The 23238-nt window shown below is 40.9% G+C and overlaps 1 protein-coding gene across 13 annotated transcripts in view; it reads right to left on the reverse strand.

Moving 5' to 3' along the window:
* LOC148648765 (abl interactor 2) overlaps window positions 1–23238 on the reverse strand; it is a 104318-nt gene that overhangs the window by 32664 nt on the left and 48416 nt on the right. For 5 of the 13 annotated variants that reach the window (XM_088606658.1, XM_088606662.1, XM_088606664.1 and 2 more), the window contains exons 3-7: window positions 16385–16561; window positions 14816–14833; window positions 9357–9454; window positions 3664–3813; window positions 1133–1257 (exon numbers count right to left, since the gene is read on the reverse strand). In XM_088606658.1, coding sequence (XP_088462784.1) covers window positions 1133–1257; window positions 3664–3813; window positions 9357–9454; window positions 14816–14833; window positions 16385–16561 — 568 coding nt within the window. The remainder of the gene's footprint in view (window positions 1–1132; window positions 1258–3663; window positions 3814–9356; window positions 9455–14815; window positions 14834–16384; window positions 16562–23238) is intronic. The other 8 variants (XM_088606661.1, XM_088606670.1, XM_088606667.1 and 5 more) reach the window with 3 other exon arrangements.

A 23238-nucleotide genomic window follows, 5' to 3' on the forward strand; every position in this document is an offset into this window, starting at 1 on the left:
TGAAATAACATAATCTATTATTCATAACAAGTAGAAGTTCATTACATGCTGAAATCTTGAAAGAAAGAAAAAGCAATATTCTAGCCTTCTTCAGGTGTGAGCAGCCTGTGAAGAGTGGTGGAATTCAATGTGGAATTAACCTCTGCTTGCTTGTTCCTTTACAGACTGCATGGTGACGCAGCTCCCCAGTTGAATTTATTATTAATGCTAACTGGGGTCTGAGAAAAAATTAATAATAAAAACAGATTCTTTTAAAACCTCACTTGGAAGTTCATAGAAACAAGTTATGCTATGTTACCTCACCTACAGTAAAAATAACACGATGCCAATAGTTTTCTAACAAACGGTACAAAAATTCTGGACAAGGATGCAAATTTTATTTAGACAGAAATGTTTTTTCCGGTCCACCAAAATGAGACAAAACACATCTGAATTCTAATTTCAACTGGGAGTCTCTCCCTAAGTAAAGCTCGATAGCGATTCGACAGCACATTTAACCCTTTGGATATGTTGCTATGATGAAGCAAATTACATCCGTAATGCAAATATAAACACCTCCTGTTTGGTTGGACTTAAATGCTGTTGAAAGTCCCTTGATCGTAAGAACCAGTCTTTTTAAAAGCAGGACGAGTGAGCCAAATCATTAGATGTTATTCATGACAAACGGCAGGAGCTCAAAATAAAACTGCAAAAAAGCTTGACTCACCGCAGCTAATGAGGAGTTTTAAAAACGAACGGGAACCATTTAATGCTTTTTTTTTAACCTTTTACCTTCGCTGTAAACAGAAGAATTTAAAGCACTTCGGTTTACATTTTTGACGGCCTGCATGCCACAGCGCAGTCAGATAAGGCCACATTCATTAGTTCAACAATAATTATAATAAATGAGGGCTCAACTTTGCACAGGTGACCCTTGCTACAGTACAATTACCAATGTGCTGCTGGAATCAAAAGGCCACACCTGAGCATCTTACACATTTTAGATGCCGCTACCTTCCCAACCCGCCCCCCATAAAAAAGAATCTTTCTTTTCATACAGCTGCTGAACAAGGACAGGGAGTCCCTCACCGGACGGGACACTCGGAATGAGAGGATGGGGATAACCGAGGAGGACGGACGTGACGAATCTTACCTGGGTAGGCGCTGGGTGGGGACGGGGTGGGCACGGCGATGGGCACCCCCACACTGCCACTGCCACTGTTCTCCCGACTGCTGCTCCTGCTGCTGGGGTGACTACCACCACTGCTGCCACTGCTGCTGTGTGGAGGCAATTCCGGGGGGGGGGAGTTATAGAGGTGGGGCGGAACAAAACAGGACAGGACCTCACTACAGAAAAGGCAGGCACAGACTCCGTGGATAGTCTGTGAAGCCACTCCGAACTACTCTGCGGTGGTGCCTCTTGACTTAACGTCAAAAGGGAGCAGAGTTTTTAAAAACGTAAAGGAGCAGTCCAAACCCTGCAGTCAAGAAACCTGGGTTTCAAGTGAGGATGTTCTTTTTCTCCGTTTAAGACACGAAGCACAAAGCAAGCAAGCCAAAGGTATGTGAATCTGAAAGTCCACAGTTTCGTTTCCGTACTCTTTAAAACCAGACCTTAATAGAAAAGCCCAGAAAACTTCAGCCTAAGTTGTCTACATACTGAAAATGTACCTTACTAGCTCACTGAGTATTGAGTACCCATCGCTAGTTTTCAGACTCACAAATTAAAAATGGCTGGCCTTTGTCAATATTTGAGTAGAGGTCATCGGGCGTGTGTTTGGCTGACCTTTAACTCTATAAATCAGAAGATTTCCCAGCCGGAAAAGAGGAAAAACTAGGGTGATGAACTGGGTCAACAGTGTCCCAAGCAATCTGATGCTCTCTCCTGGTTATTACAACCTAGGGGATGTAAATACTGGCTTTGTGAAACTTTGGCAAAAGAAGAAATACATATAAAACTTTTTTTTGCAGTTGGAGACAATCTGTGAAAAGCCACATCTTTGCACTCACACTCCTGAGAGATTCCTGATCGTTGATGTCTTACAGATCATATTGCACCTCAGCGTATTAAAAGACCCACCTACAGTGCAGACAAGCTCAGAAATGGTCAGAGGTGAACAGGCAAGAGAGACAGGCAGAGAGCACAGCAGATATGTGTAGGCGAATTTTAGTTAATGGAGAATGAGGATGAAGGTTACCACTGAATAAGACAGAGAAGTCTCAGAAAAGTGAAACAGAAGGTGAACGACAAAGCCTGGCAGATTAATAGGTTATTTGAGCCAATATGTTCAAGGAATGACACCGCACAAGACAGATGCATGCACAGTGCCCCTCAATTCAGGAGGGTGAAAAATTTAGCTGTTAGTCCCAGAAACCCATCAACAGAGCAGAGCAATAAACATCAGATCGATTGCAAGTCAGACTAATGAATCGCTGGACACACCGAAGCGAGCGAGTATTTCATTTGCCCTTTTGTTCTAAACAAATGAATTAGTAAAACTCAGCAAAAAAAAAAACTCCTTAATTCCATAGGGATCGATCACAGAACCACAAAAACCTTCAAGGTCAAACATACCAGTAATGAGAAGTCGCAGGTTGTTGGACAAGCATCGGTGAGACACAGGAGGGAGTATGACCCATCAAAATTGCAATTCCGAGAGTAGAACTCCCTACAGTCTCCTTGCCCCTAATGCCCTCATTCATCTTGCAACCCCCATGGCACAGAAACAACACCAGACAAGGGCATTTACTCGGAGGCTCTTCCAGAAGAAACTTTAGTCGGACTCTCCATTCAGACTAATATTCCGCGGACATTGGAATATTTCTGCATCCGTTTCGGCGGTGAAAAGGAACAAGTTACTTTATAAGGTCACTTTGGTGGATGTTATCCCCTTCTGTGTTCAGGGGAAGAAGCAGCTTTGAGTGCACTTGCAAGTATACCTGTCACGCATGTTTTAGTCTTATTACACCTAAGTATTTTATTCAGTGGTGTCAAACAGAAGATTCAATCCACTACAGATTCGACTACAATTTCCCAGTGGTACAAGTGCCATGCGCCTTTTTGGTTCTTCTTTAAAGATGCATGTGAATCGTGCATTTCTTTGCTCTGACAACATGTCTGTCTCTCACTAGCGGATGGAGAGAAATAAGGAGTGTAGGCTGGATTCAGCGCCTTCTTTGTCACTTTGCCAAAACCCTTTTTCTTACTCGGCTGTTTTGATCCATGCAGGTGACTTGAGTGGTGATGCTCACTGCATCGGTTTCGTTTTTGGCAACTTTCAAACAATCTTCGGAGGGGTGGGGGTGGGGGGGGAGCTTTTTCTCCATTTCTTCCACCGATGGCTCACAAAAAAAGGACGCGATGTATTCCACAAACTTCCTGTAGATCATTCTGAAGCAGCGGTGTACCGAGAATCCAGAGATAAGACTCCATTTGTAGAAAAAAACTAATTAAATCGATTTCAATATCAATGGCACCCTGATGATTTATAGGCTTCAGCAGGGCAGTGAGAGACTTTCTTTCCAAGGTTTAAAAAAAAAATACCGGAAGTCTTTCCTGCTGCAAGAAGATTTTCTTCTGTCTTCACTGGAGAACAAACCAAACCAGGAGCACCCGATCTGACGTCAGGTGACTCGGAGAGCGGAACTGAAAGAAAGAGAGAGGAGGGGGGTGGCGGGGGGTACCTGTAGGTGCGGGTCCTCTGGTTAACAGAAGCGGTGCGGACTGGGCTCTGTTGTGGCGCGGGGGCCACGCTGCGGGTCGGACTGGGCACGTAGTCGTTGGGGACCACAGGAGGGCGCACCGGCTCTAAGGTGCGATAAGGAGAGTGCCGCCTGCAGGGGGTAGGAAAGCATTTTAACACTCAAACAGCGGGGGGGGGGGTTGAGGGCGGAGAATAACGTTAAAATCGTCTTTGCCCCTCCCTCTTCATCTGTTCCCAACAATTTAGGCTCTAACAGGTTTAGAGCAAATCCTACAATCCTCCCTTGCTTTCCAAAACTCTGGAAACCCACATAATCTGATCATCCTACAGGACCCTCCAGAAGGGTTTCAGGCTAATAAGCGTGAATGAAAACTGAATCGGGGAAACAAAGCAACCTACACTACAGAGCTTCCTCCAGTGTGCTCACAACCCCCGTTTAAAGATGATTTTGTTTTTTTTTTAATATCCGATACTGGAGAGAAGCCGTTTTCTGCCCTGAGGCTTGACAGCATCTGCTGAGGTTGTGGGATGCAGTCGAGATGAAAACAGGGTTCTACACTTGTTGAATTAAATCCAGCAAAACAACACGACTTCAGAGGAGCATCAAACACACAGGGCAGCTGACAGCTTTCATTTCAGCCCTCTTACTCAGACGTTACACAAAATGCAGGTCCACCTCACCTACGTTCTCCATTAACTGAACTATGGGAACTCAGGTTAAAAAAAACAACCAAGTTAGGCACATCATCGGATCCAACTCCTGCATAACGATTTCTGACGCACAGCTGTTAAAAGTCAAAAACCCAATTATCGCCTCCATTATTCACACTGTCAAGGAATGTCAGCGACTCTCCCAGCCAGCGGAAATTAAGGATTGCAGAACTATCGAACTGCAAAGACTGCTCCTGGGCGATGTGCAGTACCGGTGCTTCGGAAAACAAGCGATTTTGAAATGGAAGGCAAAGGCCAGACTATGCCAGTCAGCCGCAGAGTCACTTTTCTGCACTTAGTGGACCTTCTAATTAGAAAAAAAAACTGCACAGAGTGCTTATTTCGGTTTGGTACAAAAGTTTATAGTAAATAGTAAATTTTGCTCAGTTCTGAGATTCAGGCTCGAGGATTAAACCCAAAATGGAGCGTCTGAAAAGGCCTGAAGAGAATTTTCTGTGTACTTTTTACCTGTCCCTCTTTTTATTTGACACACCAGTGGCCACTTGATCACTTGTGACTTGAAATACTGTAACAGTGATGCTAGACTGTTACGTAACTATATATTATAACTATATATTATATATATACACAAAGCCCACAAAAGAGATGCAAACGTTCTGTAGAGGTGTACAAATGAAATATACATTGAACCTGTCCCATATCTTTTAAAGAGTATGCCTACAGTATAAAAACATCAGTTGAAAACCTTTCAATTTTCTCCCTGAATCTGGGAAAAACAAGCCCCTGATCATACAGGTTTGGCACAAGTATCACAAAATTTAAAATCTACAAAATCTTCTGATTTATAACAAAATAAAAAACATGTAAAATGGTAAACCAACTCTCATAATTGTGTATGTTAACGCTTTAATAAGGAGTAAAAGGGTAATCAAATTAAAATCCAGCATTATTTAAAACCACAAAGGGAATCCTCAAAGGCTTTAATGAGGCTTAATGTCAGCCCATGGGAGGACTGGTACGATAAACTGATGACATCTTTAACAGAAGCTGAATATGAATGACAGCCAGGGACGGCCATGTTAGTACAGCAGGGCTTGAAATTCCTGCCATAAAAACTACTTCATATCTCACAGCTAATACATAAAATGAAGGTGTGAATGAGGAACGTAAACTGCCCATCATTCAGGACAACAAAGCAAAATGTCGTTATTAAGTGCTCCCTTTCCACACACAAACTATAGTGGGCTATGAAAATCAAACTAAAGCAACCCTATCAACTTCAGATGCCTATTTTTCTTTGGACTGGCAAGGTGCATTTCAATGACAGCCCTCAGTGATCTGCACCAGCAACTGATTCAGCAATGAAAGAGAATTATACATCCAAAATAAATAAGGTGAAAGAAGAATGATACTGCAGAAGGTGCTCTAAGAGCTTAGGGCTTTCAACATATGCCCACAGTTCTGTATATTCATGCCCCCAATTCAACTACTGCAGTTTTACCCTTGACAAAGGTATGTTATTACTCTTAAGCATTGCCCCAGTCTTCTTAGTTGTACATCAGTCCCAGCTGTACAGGGGAGCAGGATAACCTGAGATCCCCATCTAGAGGAAGTCTTGTTCTCTTGGGTCACCTAGCGAGACAGAAACTCAAGATATACTTTGCCCCTCCTGAACTACATAGGCTCATGCAGGCCTTAGATCACAAGGGCGATATATAGTCAAATGGACAGACCATTTCACCCAGGATTCTAGAGAGAAATAAGCAACAGACATTTAATATCCCAGGCTTTTTAATCTGATTGAAGCGTCAATAAACTCCCAATGTTTTCATAAAGACAAAACATGCAGCTAGACTAAGTATGATAAGGATATTCTGAAATTCACTAGCAAGGAAAGTCTGCCCTCTGAAATGTCCTAGGCATGAAGTTACTTCCGACGTCAGACAAGGGAATGACAAAGTTTTTAAAGGATATATATCTACTTTGAGCTACGAGTATTTTCAGATTTAGTAACTGAATAAAAATGATAATAATAAACAACCTTAAGTTCAACATTTGCATTAGCACAGACTGCTTGGCTCATCAACAGTCACATTTGCTCTCCAACAGAAGGCAGCACTGTAGTCCAAGAGAAGAGTGAGGAGGAAATGATGCATCATAATCCGAGCTCCCTCTGCTTCGTAAGACGCGTTCCAAGAGGCACATTTTCAAACTGCCCCTCAAAATGCAGAAAACATGCTCTAGCGCCATGTTTTCCTCACACAGACAAGGATCCCAAGACATGAGCAATGCTTACATTACCTGCAGAGAAAAACCAGGAGGCTTCCAGGCAAATACTTTGGGTTTATCCAAAAAACGCGCTCAGTCCTCCAAAGAGGAGGCCAAAGTCCATATGGACTCCCAGATGGCTTTTTGACATGCGGCACAGCAGTTGCAGACAGCAAGCGTCACTTACAGACTGCCAAGCGGCAGGACTCCAGGGGAGAGAATGCACTGGGCTTTGGTTACCGGAGGGACACCTACAAGCGAATTAATTTGGGAAAGAAATCTCTTTGTCAGCGTTACAGCCCAAACTCTGATAAGACATAGCAGGAGACCACTTCCTGCAATGTCCTAGCGCTGCATGAGACGAGTCAGCTGCATAAGCAAACAAGGAAGTGACACGCTGGTCTTTTTAACCCTTGGAAGAGAGCAAATTAATCCTCATTGCTGTGTTTAAGTCATATAAGTAACTCTCCCGCAAGCGAACAGCGAGGACATAATGATTCTGCAATGCAAAGAGGCCATTTGATATGAAGACTCAAGCATCATTAGAACCGCACAAGTTAAAGGAGGGAATTTTCTTATTTTCATCATGTATGCAGTGTTGCAGTCATTATATACTTGATTTGGAAAATACTGCCTGCAAACAGCTTCCCTGTTACTCTTTTAAAGAACGGCTTCATTTTAGCTTTGATCTGCACCTTTAATCCTGTTGGAGAAAAATACTGTTGACTGTGCTGTTTAGGACTTGGCAAACTTCAATCAAGTTTCTCCAACTTTGTTCTAGAGTTGGGAGAGGCGCGATTATTTTAGCCTACTGGCACAGCTTATGTTACTTAGTTGTGTAAGATTAGCATAGCGCAATGCGTTTTTCCAGGAATGGACAAATCAGTGTAGGACAGATCCAACTATGTTTTTCACAGGTAAGAGCCCGACTGGACCGATCAGGATTTACAGCAGAGGCTCCCATGCAGAGGGCACTTAAGGGTTCAGCGTCAATTATTTTTCGATTGGGCTTTAATGGTAGACTGTCCAAACAAGGCCACCTCTACATTGGTAGTTGAATTATCAGCTTATCTTTTGCTCTGGTCTCACTGGAAAAATTTGGATCAGTCCACTGGACAAAGTTAAGCAGTGCCCTTGAAGATTTTAAGTCATGTTCCTCAATAACCAGACTGAAATATTTTTCATATTATGTACCTGGTGATTCATCACTGGACTGATTTCGGAGCTACAGTACCTATTTCTATGATACTCATAAAAAATTGTGCACAATATTCTAAACAGGGGTATTATGAATATAGCGTATAATTGTAACGAATTGTAACATAACATCCCTTAATTTAAATGAAACACTTAACTACAGACCCATTTTTCAGTATGGATTGCCTTTAGGAAGAAGGACAGTACTTGTGTAAATATAGCTATTTAGGACAAAACTGGGAAATGATAATTGGGATAAATGTCTTATAAATGTGAATGCAAACCAAGGCAAAACTTCACAAATTATAAAATATCGTGTGAAGGAGGTCAGTCTTATGTGTGTGTTACTCGGGGGCTGGGAGGAAGTCACTAGAGGTTAGCACTCATTTCAGACTAAACTGATGGAACTGCAGCAGCCTGAAATACAGAGAATAACATCATAATTCCTAAGAGCTGCAGGGAGGCAAAAAACACATATCTGTGACCTACATTCAAACGAAGAACACCGAACAAATCGGGTTTTATGTAGGGCAAAGCAAAAGCCGGAGAAACCAAACATGGATCGATTTGTTTTATTGCTTTAATTAGGAGGAAAAGCTAACTCGTCAGGTAATGTAATTCAGAGGCTGGGAATGAAACACTAGACATGCCGTGTCTTTAGAATCCGATAAGGGGGTATAGTCCAGAACGCTGGAGAAAGGTTGTCACGTTGCATTTAGTCAAACCAGAAGCATAACATTGCTGTCATTAATGCAGAGCAAGCAGAAAAACGAGAGCACGTATCTTCTGTCTGCTGCACCTGCATGAACTCTGGAGGAAGGCTATATAGGTATGCAACTCAAGTGGCTTGCTCAGTCGTTACATAATCGAGATGGGAAAATGAAGAATAATAATAATAATACACCAGTACGATCACCACACACCAGCTCTCAGTGGGGAGGAGAACAGAGCGATGAAGCCGGTTCAGAGATGGGGATTATCAGGAGGTCATGATCGGTAAAGGCCAGGGGGAAATTTTGGCAGGACAGCACGGTTAACCCCCCTACGCCTGTTGAGTAATGCCCCGGGAATTTTAATTATGACGTTTCATCTAAAGGACAGTAACTTCCTACTACTTCTCTAGTGTCCTCATTGCTATACTGGAGCATTAGAACCCACACAGACCACAGGGTGGGGCGCCCCCTACTGGTCCCATTAATACCTCTTCCAACAGCAACCGGAGTTTTTCCAATTGCAGGGTGTTATATATCAATATAAGACATAGGATTACAATTTCAGGCAAAGCGCAGATGCATAGAGTCATCCACTTCAAACGTCCCCTTAAGCAAGTTGTTTTCAGAACACTCCCACACCGGGTGCAACCCTCCCCACTATTGAGGGATAAAACGTCAAAACAGAAACAACAGGTATTCAATTCCCTCACACGTTTGACGGATGTTGAATGAGGGCTGTGGGGGGAAAAAAACCGAGCCTTTGACAGCGTCGGGCGAATTTGTCCCAGCTGTCCCCAAGAAGACCACCTGCTGCCGTACGTACCCAATGGTTCCCTTTCCTGACACCGGGGGGCTTGGCGGTTTTTGGGTGGGCGGCGTGGTGCGAGGCAGACCCCCCATCTTCATGTTCTGGGTGCTGACCTGCAACAACAGAAGGCAGAGGCGCTACTGAATTTGTCCCAAAGTCCAAACCTGTGGCAGGCGATGCTAAGGCCCGGGACACTACCACAGCTCCAGGGGAGCCGCCAGATAAGCAACGATAACCACAGAACCAAGGAAAGGGGTTGAGGGGCAGAAGGGAGGGCAGCCATGCATATTGCCATTAAACACAAAAACAACGACACGTCCCACGTCCCCCACAACAACAAACCATTTACAAGCTGTTACCTTCAGAGAGTGCACTGTGTTTGCTGTCCAATTCTCACCATGAAGCTTTGGAAGAGGAGACACTTTGCAGTATGAGGCAACCCCAGGCAGAAGCCAGTAAAAAACCGAAAGCAGAATACAGCCACCGCCAGCCATCGGCACTTGCAAACCCTGAAGCTGAAGCGTCGTCGAGGAACCAAATTAATTTAATACGCAGAACAAAATGGAGAACTGGAGTCATCGATAGGCCCGAGAATTTTGAGAAGTAATGCTTGGTCTCCAAGTAATCAATCAGTTTTGCCCCACAAACTAGCGTAAGGTGCTAGAAGAGAACCCATTATTGACAAGCTTTCCAGAGCTGAACGTTCAGCTGAAAGAAAAGGTAGCACCGCAAGGTTTAAAAGCCTGTTTTTATTTTACAGTTATAAAACGTGGCTCCTCAAGAATCATACAGAGGATTCTGTACGACAACTTGACCCATCTTTCTGAGATTTGGAACAGTATTTGTACACTGACCGTTGGGGACACCTTCAAGTCTTGCGGGGGGAAAAAAAAAAACAGCAACTGAGCTGTCAAATTAGTGTGGTTTCCTTCCGCGATACAAAAAACCTGAAGCTCCGGTACTGGGCTCAAATCACAGTGAGGCCCTTACCAAAAAAATTGGCTCAAGCGATTTTACCAATAGCGTGGACAAAACGTAACAAGAAGCAAACGGCTTATAAAAATCATTTCTTCATGCTTACAATGCCTGAGGGACAGAAGAGCACAATTCCTTTATACCCACAGAGCACTGGGCACTAATGGACCATAGCCAACGAGTGTGAATAGATGAACTCGATGACTGAACTGGTGCAAAGAGAACACAAAGGGGTCTATGCACACTCGCCACAGGAGCAATTTAACCATTATATTATTTAAACATACGCTGAATGCCAAATTGAGTGGGGAAAGAGAGTCACGCGTTAGAAAATTTGAATCATGACTTTTGGAAAACCAAGTTACGCGCTCATTTAAGAAATATTGGGCTAAATGTTCTGTGGATCTCGTACAGCCGTTTCTGGGAAAATCTCCAAGCGTCAGCTGCACCTGCAAGACGGTTTGTGTAAAATATGTTTTTTATTTGCAATTCTAAAAGCACTCCTTTTCATTTGTATTCTGTTTTGCCCTGTCATTTTGACTGGACTAGCCACTTGATTTAGTCATATGTCTGTGGTCCATGTCTGGTTTTCAGTCCAATACTGTGGAATTATGTTCCTCAACAAGCATTCCCCCCAGATGGCTCACAGTTCTCAGCGTTCCCTGGTTTTTGGCCACTGAAGGCGATAGTTTTTTTCCCGCAGAAGTGCTGGAGTGTTGGAGTCAGAGTTAAGATGAAGATGACACCAGTGTGATGAAGCCACACCACACTTCTTACACTGTTGGGTCATTCAGGGCTTTCATATCAGCTGGTAAACTTCGGTGCAAAGAGCATCCCTTGCAGGACCCCAAGGACTGGTTAAGCCGAGATGGAGACCCCTCCACCACACAATTAAATTCAAATGGAGCAATATACTCAATAGTTTTACACGCAAGCTGTAATGAAACTATGTGATGAACTGCATGCTTCAGGAAGGATTACATGACCAATGCATTTAGATTTGTATGCTTTAAATACAAAGCACTATTCCATGGGGAATTATCACAAACCCCGCAGTCTGCCAGATTCAAAATACTGACCCCTTCAAGCCTTGAACTGGCAGTTTTTCCACAACACCCCTTGCATGAATTCCACACTTCAAAGTGCACTTCTGGGAGACCAGCCTAAGCGGTGCTTGTGCTCTCTGCTTGTGTCCGCTCAGGTCTGTGCCTGCTGTTAGGCTGCAGCTCTATTAAATTTACATCAAGGCTGCTCATTTTAAGAGGCAAAAGGTCTGCAGAAATACAATCGGGAATACATGAATGCAGCAGCCATTCACTCATCTATGCTCAGGCACTCCTGATTCCTCATACAGCCTGGAGCTGGTTCAATGACCTTAAGAAGTTTTTTGCACTGGTGCTCTAATTCCAGCAACTACAGGAAGTCTATAAAATCATCGTAACTCATTCTGCTCAGCCTTGCAATGGGGAAAAAAATCACATGCAGTGTATTCAGTTATAGGAATTTGCTCTCGGTTAAATCTAGTCAATGCATGATCGTTCCTCCAAAAGCTTGTTTAGCTGCACTTGTCATCCATAGTGCACGATCTCCCATTCTCTTGGTTTCATTGACTTCTTGTGTACACTTTTTTTTTGCGGTATTTTGAAAATTAAAAAAAGCCTCATCCCCCCATACTGCATGCATCTTGCATCTGAATCCTTTCCAGATTTTGTTCCCTAGATAATTTCTTTTTTTTTTAAAAAGGTCACATGATGATCTTTGGTCTTTTAATATGCTGGTAGATTGAACTCTATGAAGGTAACTGAAAGCAGATCAGGAGAGTAAAACCTGTTATATAACACCATCCTGCTATTCAGGCTGATGGATCCCTTGTCAAAAAAAAAAATAACAACAGAACAGTTTAGACACACGAAAAGAGACAGATATCATTACAAAAGACTTTTTGTAACAGGTTTTACCATAGCAGGAAAGCAGGAGGCAGCTGCACTAGAGAAATGTGCAGTTTATTCTATACACACAGCAGGCCAACACCTCTACTCTTCCAAGATGGGGGCAGTCTATCTTTAAGATGGAAAAAGAAGGATTCTCCTCTCTTCTATTCAGTCAATGTTTATTTATATTACACTTCGGCAATCAATAAACTCAATTTCCCATAAGCGTACCCGACCATCATCTTGCTTGTGAGAGATTGCGAATTGTGAATTTTATCGATACCTGTGGGGGACGTGCCTGAAGTTTAACAACAGGAAAGTTAAAGCATCGCTCTTTCTGAATATCAATTTCTCTTCCTGCTCAGAGGCGGTTTTTATGCTTGGCAGATACTGCTAGCTATGCCTGGCATTGACGATGGCTAGCAATTAATTGCAAATTTTCGCAATCAGCACCTGCCTATTTATTGCTAGCTACTTCACAGCCAAGCAAGATGAAACTGAGAAAACAGCCCCAGTGTCAGAATTTAATCATTTGTCCTGCAGCGATCATTCTACAATCAATGATGAGGACATTTAATGTGGGTTAAAGTGAAACTAAGAAATTACAACCACCTCTCTGACCGTTAGCAATATATTACAATATGCTTCAGTGGACAATCTGCCTTATAGCAAATACTGCAATAGCTACCAAGTAAAATCCATCACAATAGTTGCAGCAATAAAGCAAAGAGACTGATAATCAGTGAGACACAAACAAAGCGTTTCCAATTTAAGAAACACTTAAGGCACAGGAACCACAAATACATATAAATTCTGCTCTGGCAGTCTATAGAATACTCAAAAGAGCCGATTGGAAGCAATTTTAATGCTTGTTTTCTTGTGCATTTGCACCCCAGGTTGACTTCAATGTTACACTTATTTAGTTGAATCAAGAACAGTGCAGGTTACCACATTTTGTGTTCGGTTATTCACATCACGGATGATTGAAATGGATAGAAATTACTTTTTACCCCCATTACAGCACCCCACTCCAGTGAGTTCATTTAGAATGAAAATGTGTATAGAATAAACAGAATACAGCCACACAGAGAGGGAAGCTCTGATGATATCTCAGGGTTTGTTTTTCCGATGTTCAGTTCTCACGATGTTTAGTAACGTAAATGTAGTGTTCTACTGAAAGCAGGGGTGTTAAGCCTGGAGTAAAAATATGTACCCTAACCGGCTCTGTAATAAAGAAACAGTGCTTCCCAGCACATTGTCTTCTGGTTTGTTTCTACCGAGCTGTCAAGTACTCAACTGTGGTAAAATGAGTGGTAAATAAACCTATCATCATATAAATGTAGTAAAAGTGCTTAGCTCCTAACAAGATAGAGGATTAAGATTACTTAGTTTTTTTTTCTAGAAGTAGCTTGAAATGTCACACAGCTTAAAAACTGAAAAGAATTTAAAAGGTCTAATTTGCAAAACTTCAAAATATAAAGTCATGGGATCAGCTGGAGCAAACACTAGCTAAGTGGCCACAGCTCAGCTTTATTCTAATTTGTTAAACATCAAAATTTGTAAAAAAATGTGTCTAAAATAGAATTCAGCAAGGACACTGGGGTTAGAACTGAAATCTGAAGTATCGCGCCCCCTTACAGCACAGTGACCCTGGTACGGATACTGGGGGACTGGTTCAGAATTTGTGGCCCAGAGGCCACCTACCAGTAGCACTGCAGACAGGGTCTCTGGGTTTGAAAGAATAGGTATACCGCAATGCAAATGACACTTCTAAAGCAAGACTCTGGACACTGACCTTTATCCGGGAGAGTTCCTTGGCTACACAAACTATAACAGTAATGGTGCCTGTAGCCAAATAGACTTGGTGCAATTAGACATGTGCCATTACAAACATGGAAAGGCCAAATTACACTTGAAGTGGCTAGCAGGAATATTTCTAGACTAGTGGTAAAAAAAGATTAAATTCATCGCATGCTTCCAAAAATCTTGGACTTCCTTTTCTCAAAGCAGTCTAATAGGTGACATGGACTTAAGTGTCAATGTGTTCTGGGCAACCTCCAAGTCAAAACTGTAGAGGACAGTGACAAATGATAACGAAATGGACAATTTGTGAGTACATGCTTACTGTGGCAATCAGTTTAAAATCATTACTACGTGCTCCAGAAAAAAAGAGCCTTACTGAAAAATCTACACTGCGATTAGTGGATGACGATTTTCTTTCATGTCACATGAACAGGATATATTGACACATGAATATACATGTGCTAGGGTTATGAACGCAATAAAGGAATAAGTAGTTTAGTTGAGCTGAATGGAGGGCAGATAAGGTTTTACCACAACTGATGTAAGCGTGATTATAACACAAAATCATGCCTTTTAAATGGCACAAAGGTGTTCTCAAGCACAGTAGAAAAGTGGGTAGCAAAATGATTGACCTTAAAACACATTTGCTCTAATGTTGCAGCTGGGATTGTTTCCGAATCGAGGTGGCGGAGATATCATTGTTGCTTCTCTCGCTGTGCAAAATATTCTGTTACATCAGAACAGTCGGGCCTGGAAATTGCTTACCTTAAATCTAAGCAACCACTTAATACATAAATGAAGCAAATGAAAGAGGTAAAGAAAAAAAAACAGCATTGAAAGGTTAGTTGAAAAAGTTTAGGAAATGGAGACAAAAAAATACAGCATTCAGCATTCAACAATGTGTCTCATAGGATATCCGAGAAAGTGGGTAAAGTTACACATGGGATGAGGAGAGAGTTTCAGATGAAGAACTATTTTTGCAAGATGCAAATTTCGACAAACCCACAGAAGCCATTTCAGTCGAAGGGAATTTCAATAAAATGGGAACAGGATTTGTTACAGCCATCTTAAGCAAGGCATGAGATTCATGGAGTCTTCCTGCTGTTAATTTTTATTACTATTCTAAATGGGTACAACAGTAGAAATAGTAACGCCAGCCTCAGAAAACCAATACAATAGACATCTAATATTCAAAACCTATAATAGCAATAACAATAAATTTCAATATAATAAAACACAGCATGCACCTCTGAGCTTGGACACTTAAAAAAAGCATGATTCTTTTGTACAACTACAGCTTAGCTATAGTAAAACATGGAGGAGTGTTTATAATCTTTTTTTGTCTTTGAAACAACAATTTTTATTTCAGTTTGTGTTACAAAAACATTTCAGTAACTTCTTTAAAGTTAAGAAAAAAAAATGTTACAGCAGTAGACAGCGCCTAATTGGTAAAGTGACACTTTTGTGAAGTCATGGTGTTTATTTGCTTATATAATGGCAAGACTAATCTACAACCTTCTTAAGGAACCCAGGTCCTCTAATTTTAAATAGGATCAACTGACAGCAATCTCATTTTGAGCGTCGAGATTGGGATAAGGACTGGATAAGATGATAGGTTAGTCTGAGTTCTTATTTTTATTCCAAAATTGTCCCTGAGGGTCTGGGCTATACGTTTGTTTTTTTTAAATCCCAGCCCTGGCTTATAGTGCATGTATTCCACCTAGATGCCGCAATGTTGCTCACCCGTTACAACTTTAATTCACAAAACGCAAAGAAAGCACAATCTCTGTGCTGCTACTCTGAATATGTGGCATTAGACTGCAATGTGGTTTTTGATTAGCTCAACTAGGCTGCGTTTTCTTTCTAAACACCACAATGCAGACTCTAGAAACTCAAAGGTGACTGAAAATTAGGTCTACAGTCAATATAGCATTTCAGAGTTTGAAAGAGGTGCCTAGTTCTGCTGTACTGGTGTCACACTGGTCTGCTTGACTGTACTGCACTTTTCATCTACACTGTTATACAATAAACAGAGCCAGACTGATAATGATTAAAGATGGATGTGTTGTGCATCGGGCTCATTTATTTGGACGCTGAAAACACTGAAAAGGTAACAGTGCATTTATTCACATTTGATTCCCTCTACTTTCTCACCGGAGGCTTTCAAAGGTTTTTACAAAGGGCCAAGGTTATCCTTATGGATCCCACGTGATTCCTAACAGTCAGTGACCTCCACTCACTTAATCACAATGGCCACTTGCTGGGCTGAACCAAAGGCCTTAGGCTATCATTTCCTCCATATGGAAAAACGTGGCGAAACACTGCTCCACCTACCTTCACTCCATGGCCGATGTCGTCCAGCATGGCGTAGTCGATGGGCTTGCGGATGTAGCGCACGGGCCGTTCGGGGTTGGCGGGGGCAATGATCTTGTGCGTCCTGGAGGTGTTCTTGTTGGTGGTCAGGATGCCGATCTCTCTCCTGGCCACCTTCTCCTTGTGGATGTCCACCGTCTGGAAAAGGGGAGAGACCGGAAAAAGCCACTTTGCCATAATAAAGGGATCCGTGCCAAATCCCGTCGGGCAAGCAGAAGGCAGAAATCGGTAAATGAACGCTGGGGATGATTTTAAATGAGCCTCTTTCAAGCATTAGGCCAAAACATTACCGAAGTGGCCTGCTTCAGTCACGGCATGCCACTGCAGCAAAAACGTTTCTGTCGATTCGAAACAATAAAATAATATTTATTTAACATAAACATCTACAATTAAACAAGGCTAATTCATGGCACCCTTTCTTTCCCCTTCAGCACGTCATGTTTTAAGCGAAGTGACTCGACCACATGTGCAATTTTTCAGGGGTTCCAATACGCTGGCTGAATAATTCAGCCGTAGGGAACTACGAACAAAAAGAACACCTGCCGAAACACATCAACTCGGGGGTTCAGAGGTTAACATTTCTTGTCAACTCCCCCCCCCAAAAAATCTTTAATTGACACCTGGTGAACAGGAACCTTAGGATTTCAGACAAATGAAGGTGGGACTCTCATATTCCAAGCCCTGTGGGCCTGTTCTGTTCCTGTCCCATTGTAAGAGTCTCCTTATTCCCCCAATCCTGAGAGTTTCGTCCTCACCTCCACCATGGATGAAGTCACTCCTGTTTAAATTCTGTGGGCTTTTTCCATACGAACGCTTCATGTATTTCAGCCCAACAAAGATACTCCTATACCTCTAAGACAAACCGAATTTCACAGAATGCTTCTGTCTGCAAAAGCTTTTTTTTTTGGCACATCTGGATAGAATACATATTCAAAATCTAAATGAGTAGTTTTGGCTTTCCAGAATCTACATTTGTAAGAATAAGAATGGGACTTCAGTTTTTTAGAAGACCATGCATCAACAGGGAAAACAAAATCATTTGTGCGATATAAGAACATTACAGACAAGAGGAGACCATTCTGTCTGCACATTCTGTTCCTCAAGCCCATTAAGTCATTACCAGTTAATTGACCTAAGGGTCTCATTTCTGAAAGAGACCAGGGTAACAGCTTCACCTACACGGCTGGGTAGCGTGTTTCATCCCTCCATCAGAACAGCTTTGCAAAATCAAGTTCGTAAGGATAAAAGTCACATAAAACTGAGAGGATTTCATATATAGCAAAGAGAGCTACTCTATGTGTGAGGTCCAACCTTCTTTACATAATATGCACTACATTAAATAATGTGGGCATTTGGGATCACTTTTTTAATGTGAAAAAGAAAAAGAGATGTCTAATTGATGAGACGATTGCATTCCTGTGCTTCTTTTTAAAACCAGCATAGAAAAAGACATAATCGATGTACCAGAAGACACAGCGCATTCAGAACTGCAAGAGCCATGTTGCTCAAATACATTTTGAAGTACAGAATGAATGACATGCCATTAAAATTTAAGAGAATCTACAAAAACTTCCATCATCAGCCAGTATGGGCCTGGCTCTAGACTGGGAAACTAGATAACATGATGTTTGAGCTTCTAATTTTAGTTTTAAAATTTGCACAGTGCCTGAGTCAGAGAAGAATGAATTTTTTATGCATTGGAGGCTCAGCAGTTTAATTTCACAGTTTAATTCATAAAAGAAAGATAATGTCAGAAATGAGCAAGAAACAACTCGAGAGGTTCTACATGATGAAAGCAACTCTACATAATCCATTTATATGATGGAGGAAGGCTGTAAGGACACAATTTTTGATAATGCAAAGAAAAGGTTCAGAAACCGTAGCTGTGACTTTAGAAATGTACATACTGAGATTATGTTAAGAGAAAAAGCTTTTCAATTATTTTTTTATGCTCGCCATTTTCTTACACATCTTGAAATGAACAGCTTGCATGAAGATAATTTAAATGCCAGTTAAAAGTGAACATATCTTTTATCTTTGGTACTTAACGATGATACAAAAATTAAAACATCGGGTCATTATATAAACAACTTCATCGTTTTTAGAAAGCTGCTTATTTCCAGTAAGCGTCACAGTTACTTTAAAACCTGTGTAGAAAGCACAGGTATCAAGGTGGGACTATACACAAGACAAATTTCAGCCGAAATAAAGACATTTTATGTTTGGACAAAAGTACTTCACATTTTCTTCCAGAGTTTGTAAAGTTACAATGAAAACCTACTGTTTTTAATAATTAAAAAATGCAAGTCTGGCATCACAGAACTGCAGTATAAGCTGTAGGCTCTCCTCAGTCTAGATAAAAAGGGATTTATTATATGAAAGGGTTTGCTGGGACTTATATGACTGTGTTTGAGAAAGAAAGCCACAGCGTGTATTGAAGACACCTCACAGGTTTTGCTCCAATCCAGTTATCAGCTAACGGGTAAGCAACTGGTACTGTAACTTGTTACTCTTTAGAAGCTCTGTTCTGCAAAAGGTAAATGGCAAAATGTTTTTTAATTGCTTAATTTCCAAAAAATGATGTAGAGGAATCTGGAATTTCCAGGTACAGCACTCAAATTGTTTGTGGCTTTCAATGTCTCATATTCAACCACTTAATGTGTTAAGGTATAAGCGGTTTTGCTTTAATGTATGTTCCTTAAAAGTTGCCTCTACTTCTGTAGCCGAAACGCTGATCAAAGATGTCTGGTTGAGAAATCAGGAAGGCTGGGGGTGCAGCAGAGGTGAATCAAAAATTCTGCAATTTGTTTTGCTACGCCAAAGACATGGCAAGAAAATCGTGTTTTTCAGGTGTCATTCATAAAGAAACACTCTTTATGTAGGGCTAACTCACAAAAATAGATATTTTTTCAACATTTGTATACCGGGTGTATCAGTGATTACTGAAAGAACTCTGAAGATGACAAAGTCACACAAAACCAAAAAGGTTGTTATGTGAATAAGCATGATGGACTAAATGCCCTTGGCTTGTTAGTAACCTTCCTCAGGGGTTGTAAAAAGTGCAGGGAATACAGCCTACTTACAGAAGCCATAAGCATGTATAAGACTCATTTAGATCTTGGTATTTACAATACATTACAGAGACTCAACAACAGTCATATTTGATTCACAAGCTCTGCTAGCAAATTCGAACTTGGGCCTTTTGAAAATTTCATCCAAGTTCTAGCCCTGTCACTCATGGAACACCAATTGAATTCTGTCTTTACGGTCTGTCTAATGTTTCAGGCAGAGTAGCATTACACAGTACATTTTTAATGGGTAAGATACACCTTCCAAAGATAAATGATCCTGGAAGTCCACTTAGCTTCTACAGGTAGTTCAGGTAGGGAGCTGCGTCAGCACGCACAGGTTGTAAAGGGACAAGTAAAGGTTTATTCCACGCTGAAAAGAGAAGAAAAGAAACACAATGTCTCACCTGTGGAGCTTGAAGTAATACCTCAAGAAAAACTCCACGGCCATAACGTTGTGTCTTTTCTTCTCTTTTGTTCCTTCATAGCTACTACAGGTACATATTAAAACAGCCCCAAGTTGTGACTGACATTTTCAGGAGATCCTGAAGAGTTAAGCAGGGGAGATTACGAACACTATAATTATGAGAGAACACAGACAAACCCAGGGCATTTTGACCTCTCCATGAGCTCAAAACACATACATGTCCATGACCAGTTAGAATCAGGCCCACACTAAAGAGATTTCAGGTGGAAGTGTACTTAAAACAGAGAGCATAAACACTTCTTTACCTGTGAGCTGTGGGAACAAGCTACTCAGCCAAACTTTTGAAGCTGATTTCCTTCATGAAACAGGATGAAATCCTCAGATCAACTACTAAATCTGGCCAGGACACCCGAACAGCCTCTTCACATGTGTAACTGTTCTTATTTTCTTCCAAGCGCAGACAGGTTGTTTGGCCTTTTCCGGACTCACATAAAATTTCCATTTCTAGTTCAATGGCATTTCCCCATTTGGTTTATCACACACAATGCATGAATTAAGTTCCAAGCCATAATCAGATAGACAATTTGGGAAAACGCAGAGCCCTTGTACCGATGAAGTACTATATATTACCTGTTATTTTTTTCTCTTTCTCATCTAAAATAGGTGTTCGAAATGCCTTGAGCCTACAATGAAAGAAAAAACAGAGACTACTGCCGTGGCAGTTATACTGTATGAAGTTTGTATGCTTATTAATACATATACTGTACACACGTTTGTTAACTGATAGAAGCCTTTTTTTATTTCAAGCATCCAAGCCTAATTCCAAAAGCAGAGGTACAATACTACTGGCGTTTCTTGCTTTTCCATTAAAATCATTTCCCAGCATCGAAACTAAAATGGCCAGTACAATGTAAGAGAGCAATTAGAAAGTGCTGATAGCCAATTACAATATATTATCCAAGACAATTTTTTAAAGTATCTTCCAGATAATTCCTCTCGGACATCTGTTCTTTATGAAGTGGAAAGAACAGTAGTTTAACATTCTGCCAGGGGAAGGGTTTGCTCAAGTAATTAGTAGCAGCACAAACAGGACCGCTGTGAAGAGATTTCGGATGAGTTTTAATTTAATTGAGGCCTTCGTGTTGACAGCCCTTTCAAGCTCAAATTCTAATCCTAGTGAGCTGCTGACCTTTCAGTTTCAGTAGAATCCAGCTGTCATCTGTACATTAGCATTACAGCGGACAGCAAGGATACGTTCCCAAAACACACATCTACTGTACTTTCTGTTGTTTGTGAGAGGGGGGAGGAACAGCTTTAAGAAAAAAAAAAGCACTAGCAAACTCATTACGGCCATTCCCGTCTTGTGCTGCTAGTTTTTTGGCGATTCGAAATCCATGCCATTAAATCTCAAGACAATAAAACAATTACATTTGGCCTATCAGTCCTATTTGGTAGTTATTTACACAGTTGAATTTCCTGAAGGAAACCAGGGTAATGGCTTCAATGTCTGGGTAGCCTGCTACATACTCCTACAGCCCTTGGTGTAAAGGTGAGCTGCCTGGTCTCAGTTGTAAATTATCTTAAATACAGTTTCCACTGATGGCTGCAGCCTCATCAAATCAATCAGAAGCAGACGTTCATTACATTTCATTGGGTAGATTCCTAAAGCAATATGGAGAATTAATTTCAGCTTCACAAGCGTGTCACAGGTTAGTGCCACAGACCTGCTATTGTCAGTCTAATACACTAGAAGAGAATTAGACAAGACTGCCCCTGCATTTGAGATCAATAACATTCGTAATATCACAAATTATTAAAAAGGAGTTAATTCTGAATGCACACGAAATCAGGATGTATTTATGACACGTTATGACATTTATTTATAGTTTCCCCTTTGATCTATTTTTGGACTCTTGTGTGACTGGACAGACACATCAAATACATTTAAAATTTAAATTTCAAAATTACCAAAGCAAATTTCTTCAAAATGAGGCAAACCCATTGAGAGATCATGCTGTTGGTCCTGTAGAGCCTAAAAATGGGACTTTTACCCTCTCCTCTTCTCTCACCTAACCGTAATAAAGATATTGCTGTTTCCAATCAAAACTCTATTATTTAGCTTTATATAACCATTACAGTTGCCTGAACACATCTAATATAATCATTGAGAATTTAAATAACCTTCTTTTCAATCATTTTGTTCATTAATTGAAAACTGTAAAGCAAAAGTATCAGAAAAATCAATTACATTTAAACCAACACAATATGATTCGCACTCCCCTTATTTACATTTTACTTATAAACCGAACTCTAAAAAAACCTTTTAGTTTCTACTGTGTAGCTACTCAGTTATTTTTATGTGAAACTGCAGTAGCAGACTCATTTGAACTTGTTTTTATTTGTCTTCTGTGTGACAGACATACCTTAACAGCAGAGCTAAGTGCTGGTAAGAAATGCCTTCATAAAAACGATTCTGATCACATTATACAAAGAGCCCACACTTTTTTGAGGATGTAACATATTCGAATTTTCAGAGTCTGAAAATTCAGTGAGGTTACAACTGAATAAAAGCACATCCAAAAACCAACCAGTGGCATGGATTTTCATTTCAAAGTCCTGACTGACAAAAGGGAGCTGCATACAAATTCTTACGTCAGCAACATACTCCAATAACTTCATCAGAATTACTAATACTCCTACAATGAGCACATGTGCGTCTGATGCGCTTACTCTTCAGAATATTCATATCAAAGAGAAATACGTTGGAAGGTTTTTTGTCCACATATTCCAAGGGAACCTGATTTAATTGTTTAATTAAATTTAATTAAAAGAAACCCTCCAAAGTGGATTTGAAAGGATTATGCAGAAATGTCTTGATGTCCAAAGTTCAGAGGAATGATTGCACACAATGTGAGAGCTTCAAAGAAAAAAAAAGATATTACTATGTGACTGTAGTTGACTCCTAGCCAGGCTTATGAGACTTCTTTTCCCTGAGGGTGCTCTTCAGTCAATAAATTCCACTTTGTCTTGAGAGGGGGTTGTTATGATTAAAAACACTGGTGTTGCATCCTTATTCAAAGCTCAAGTACACAGATCATTCACTCTTCCTGGTTAATACATGATGGTGCATTGTGTTTTGCAGATGCAAGGAAATCTTTTGGAAGTGTTCAGGCTATGTGACTTCACAATAACGCTTCAAAAAACAATTCAATAATCTTGTATATTTGACCACAGCAATGTTATTACTGGCGTTTTTGTGTGGCGATTCTTTTGGATTATTCATTTGGAATAAATATCATTGTAAATTATGGGATAATCGG

The sequence above is a fragment of the Lepisosteus platostomus genome, chromosome 14, assembly GCF_059453375.1.
Source record: "Lepisosteus platostomus isolate fLepPlt1 chromosome 14, fLepPlt1.hap1, whole genome shotgun sequence".
NCBI classification, from domain to species: domain Eukaryota; kingdom Metazoa; phylum Chordata; class Actinopteri; order Semionotiformes; family Lepisosteidae; genus Lepisosteus; species Lepisosteus platostomus.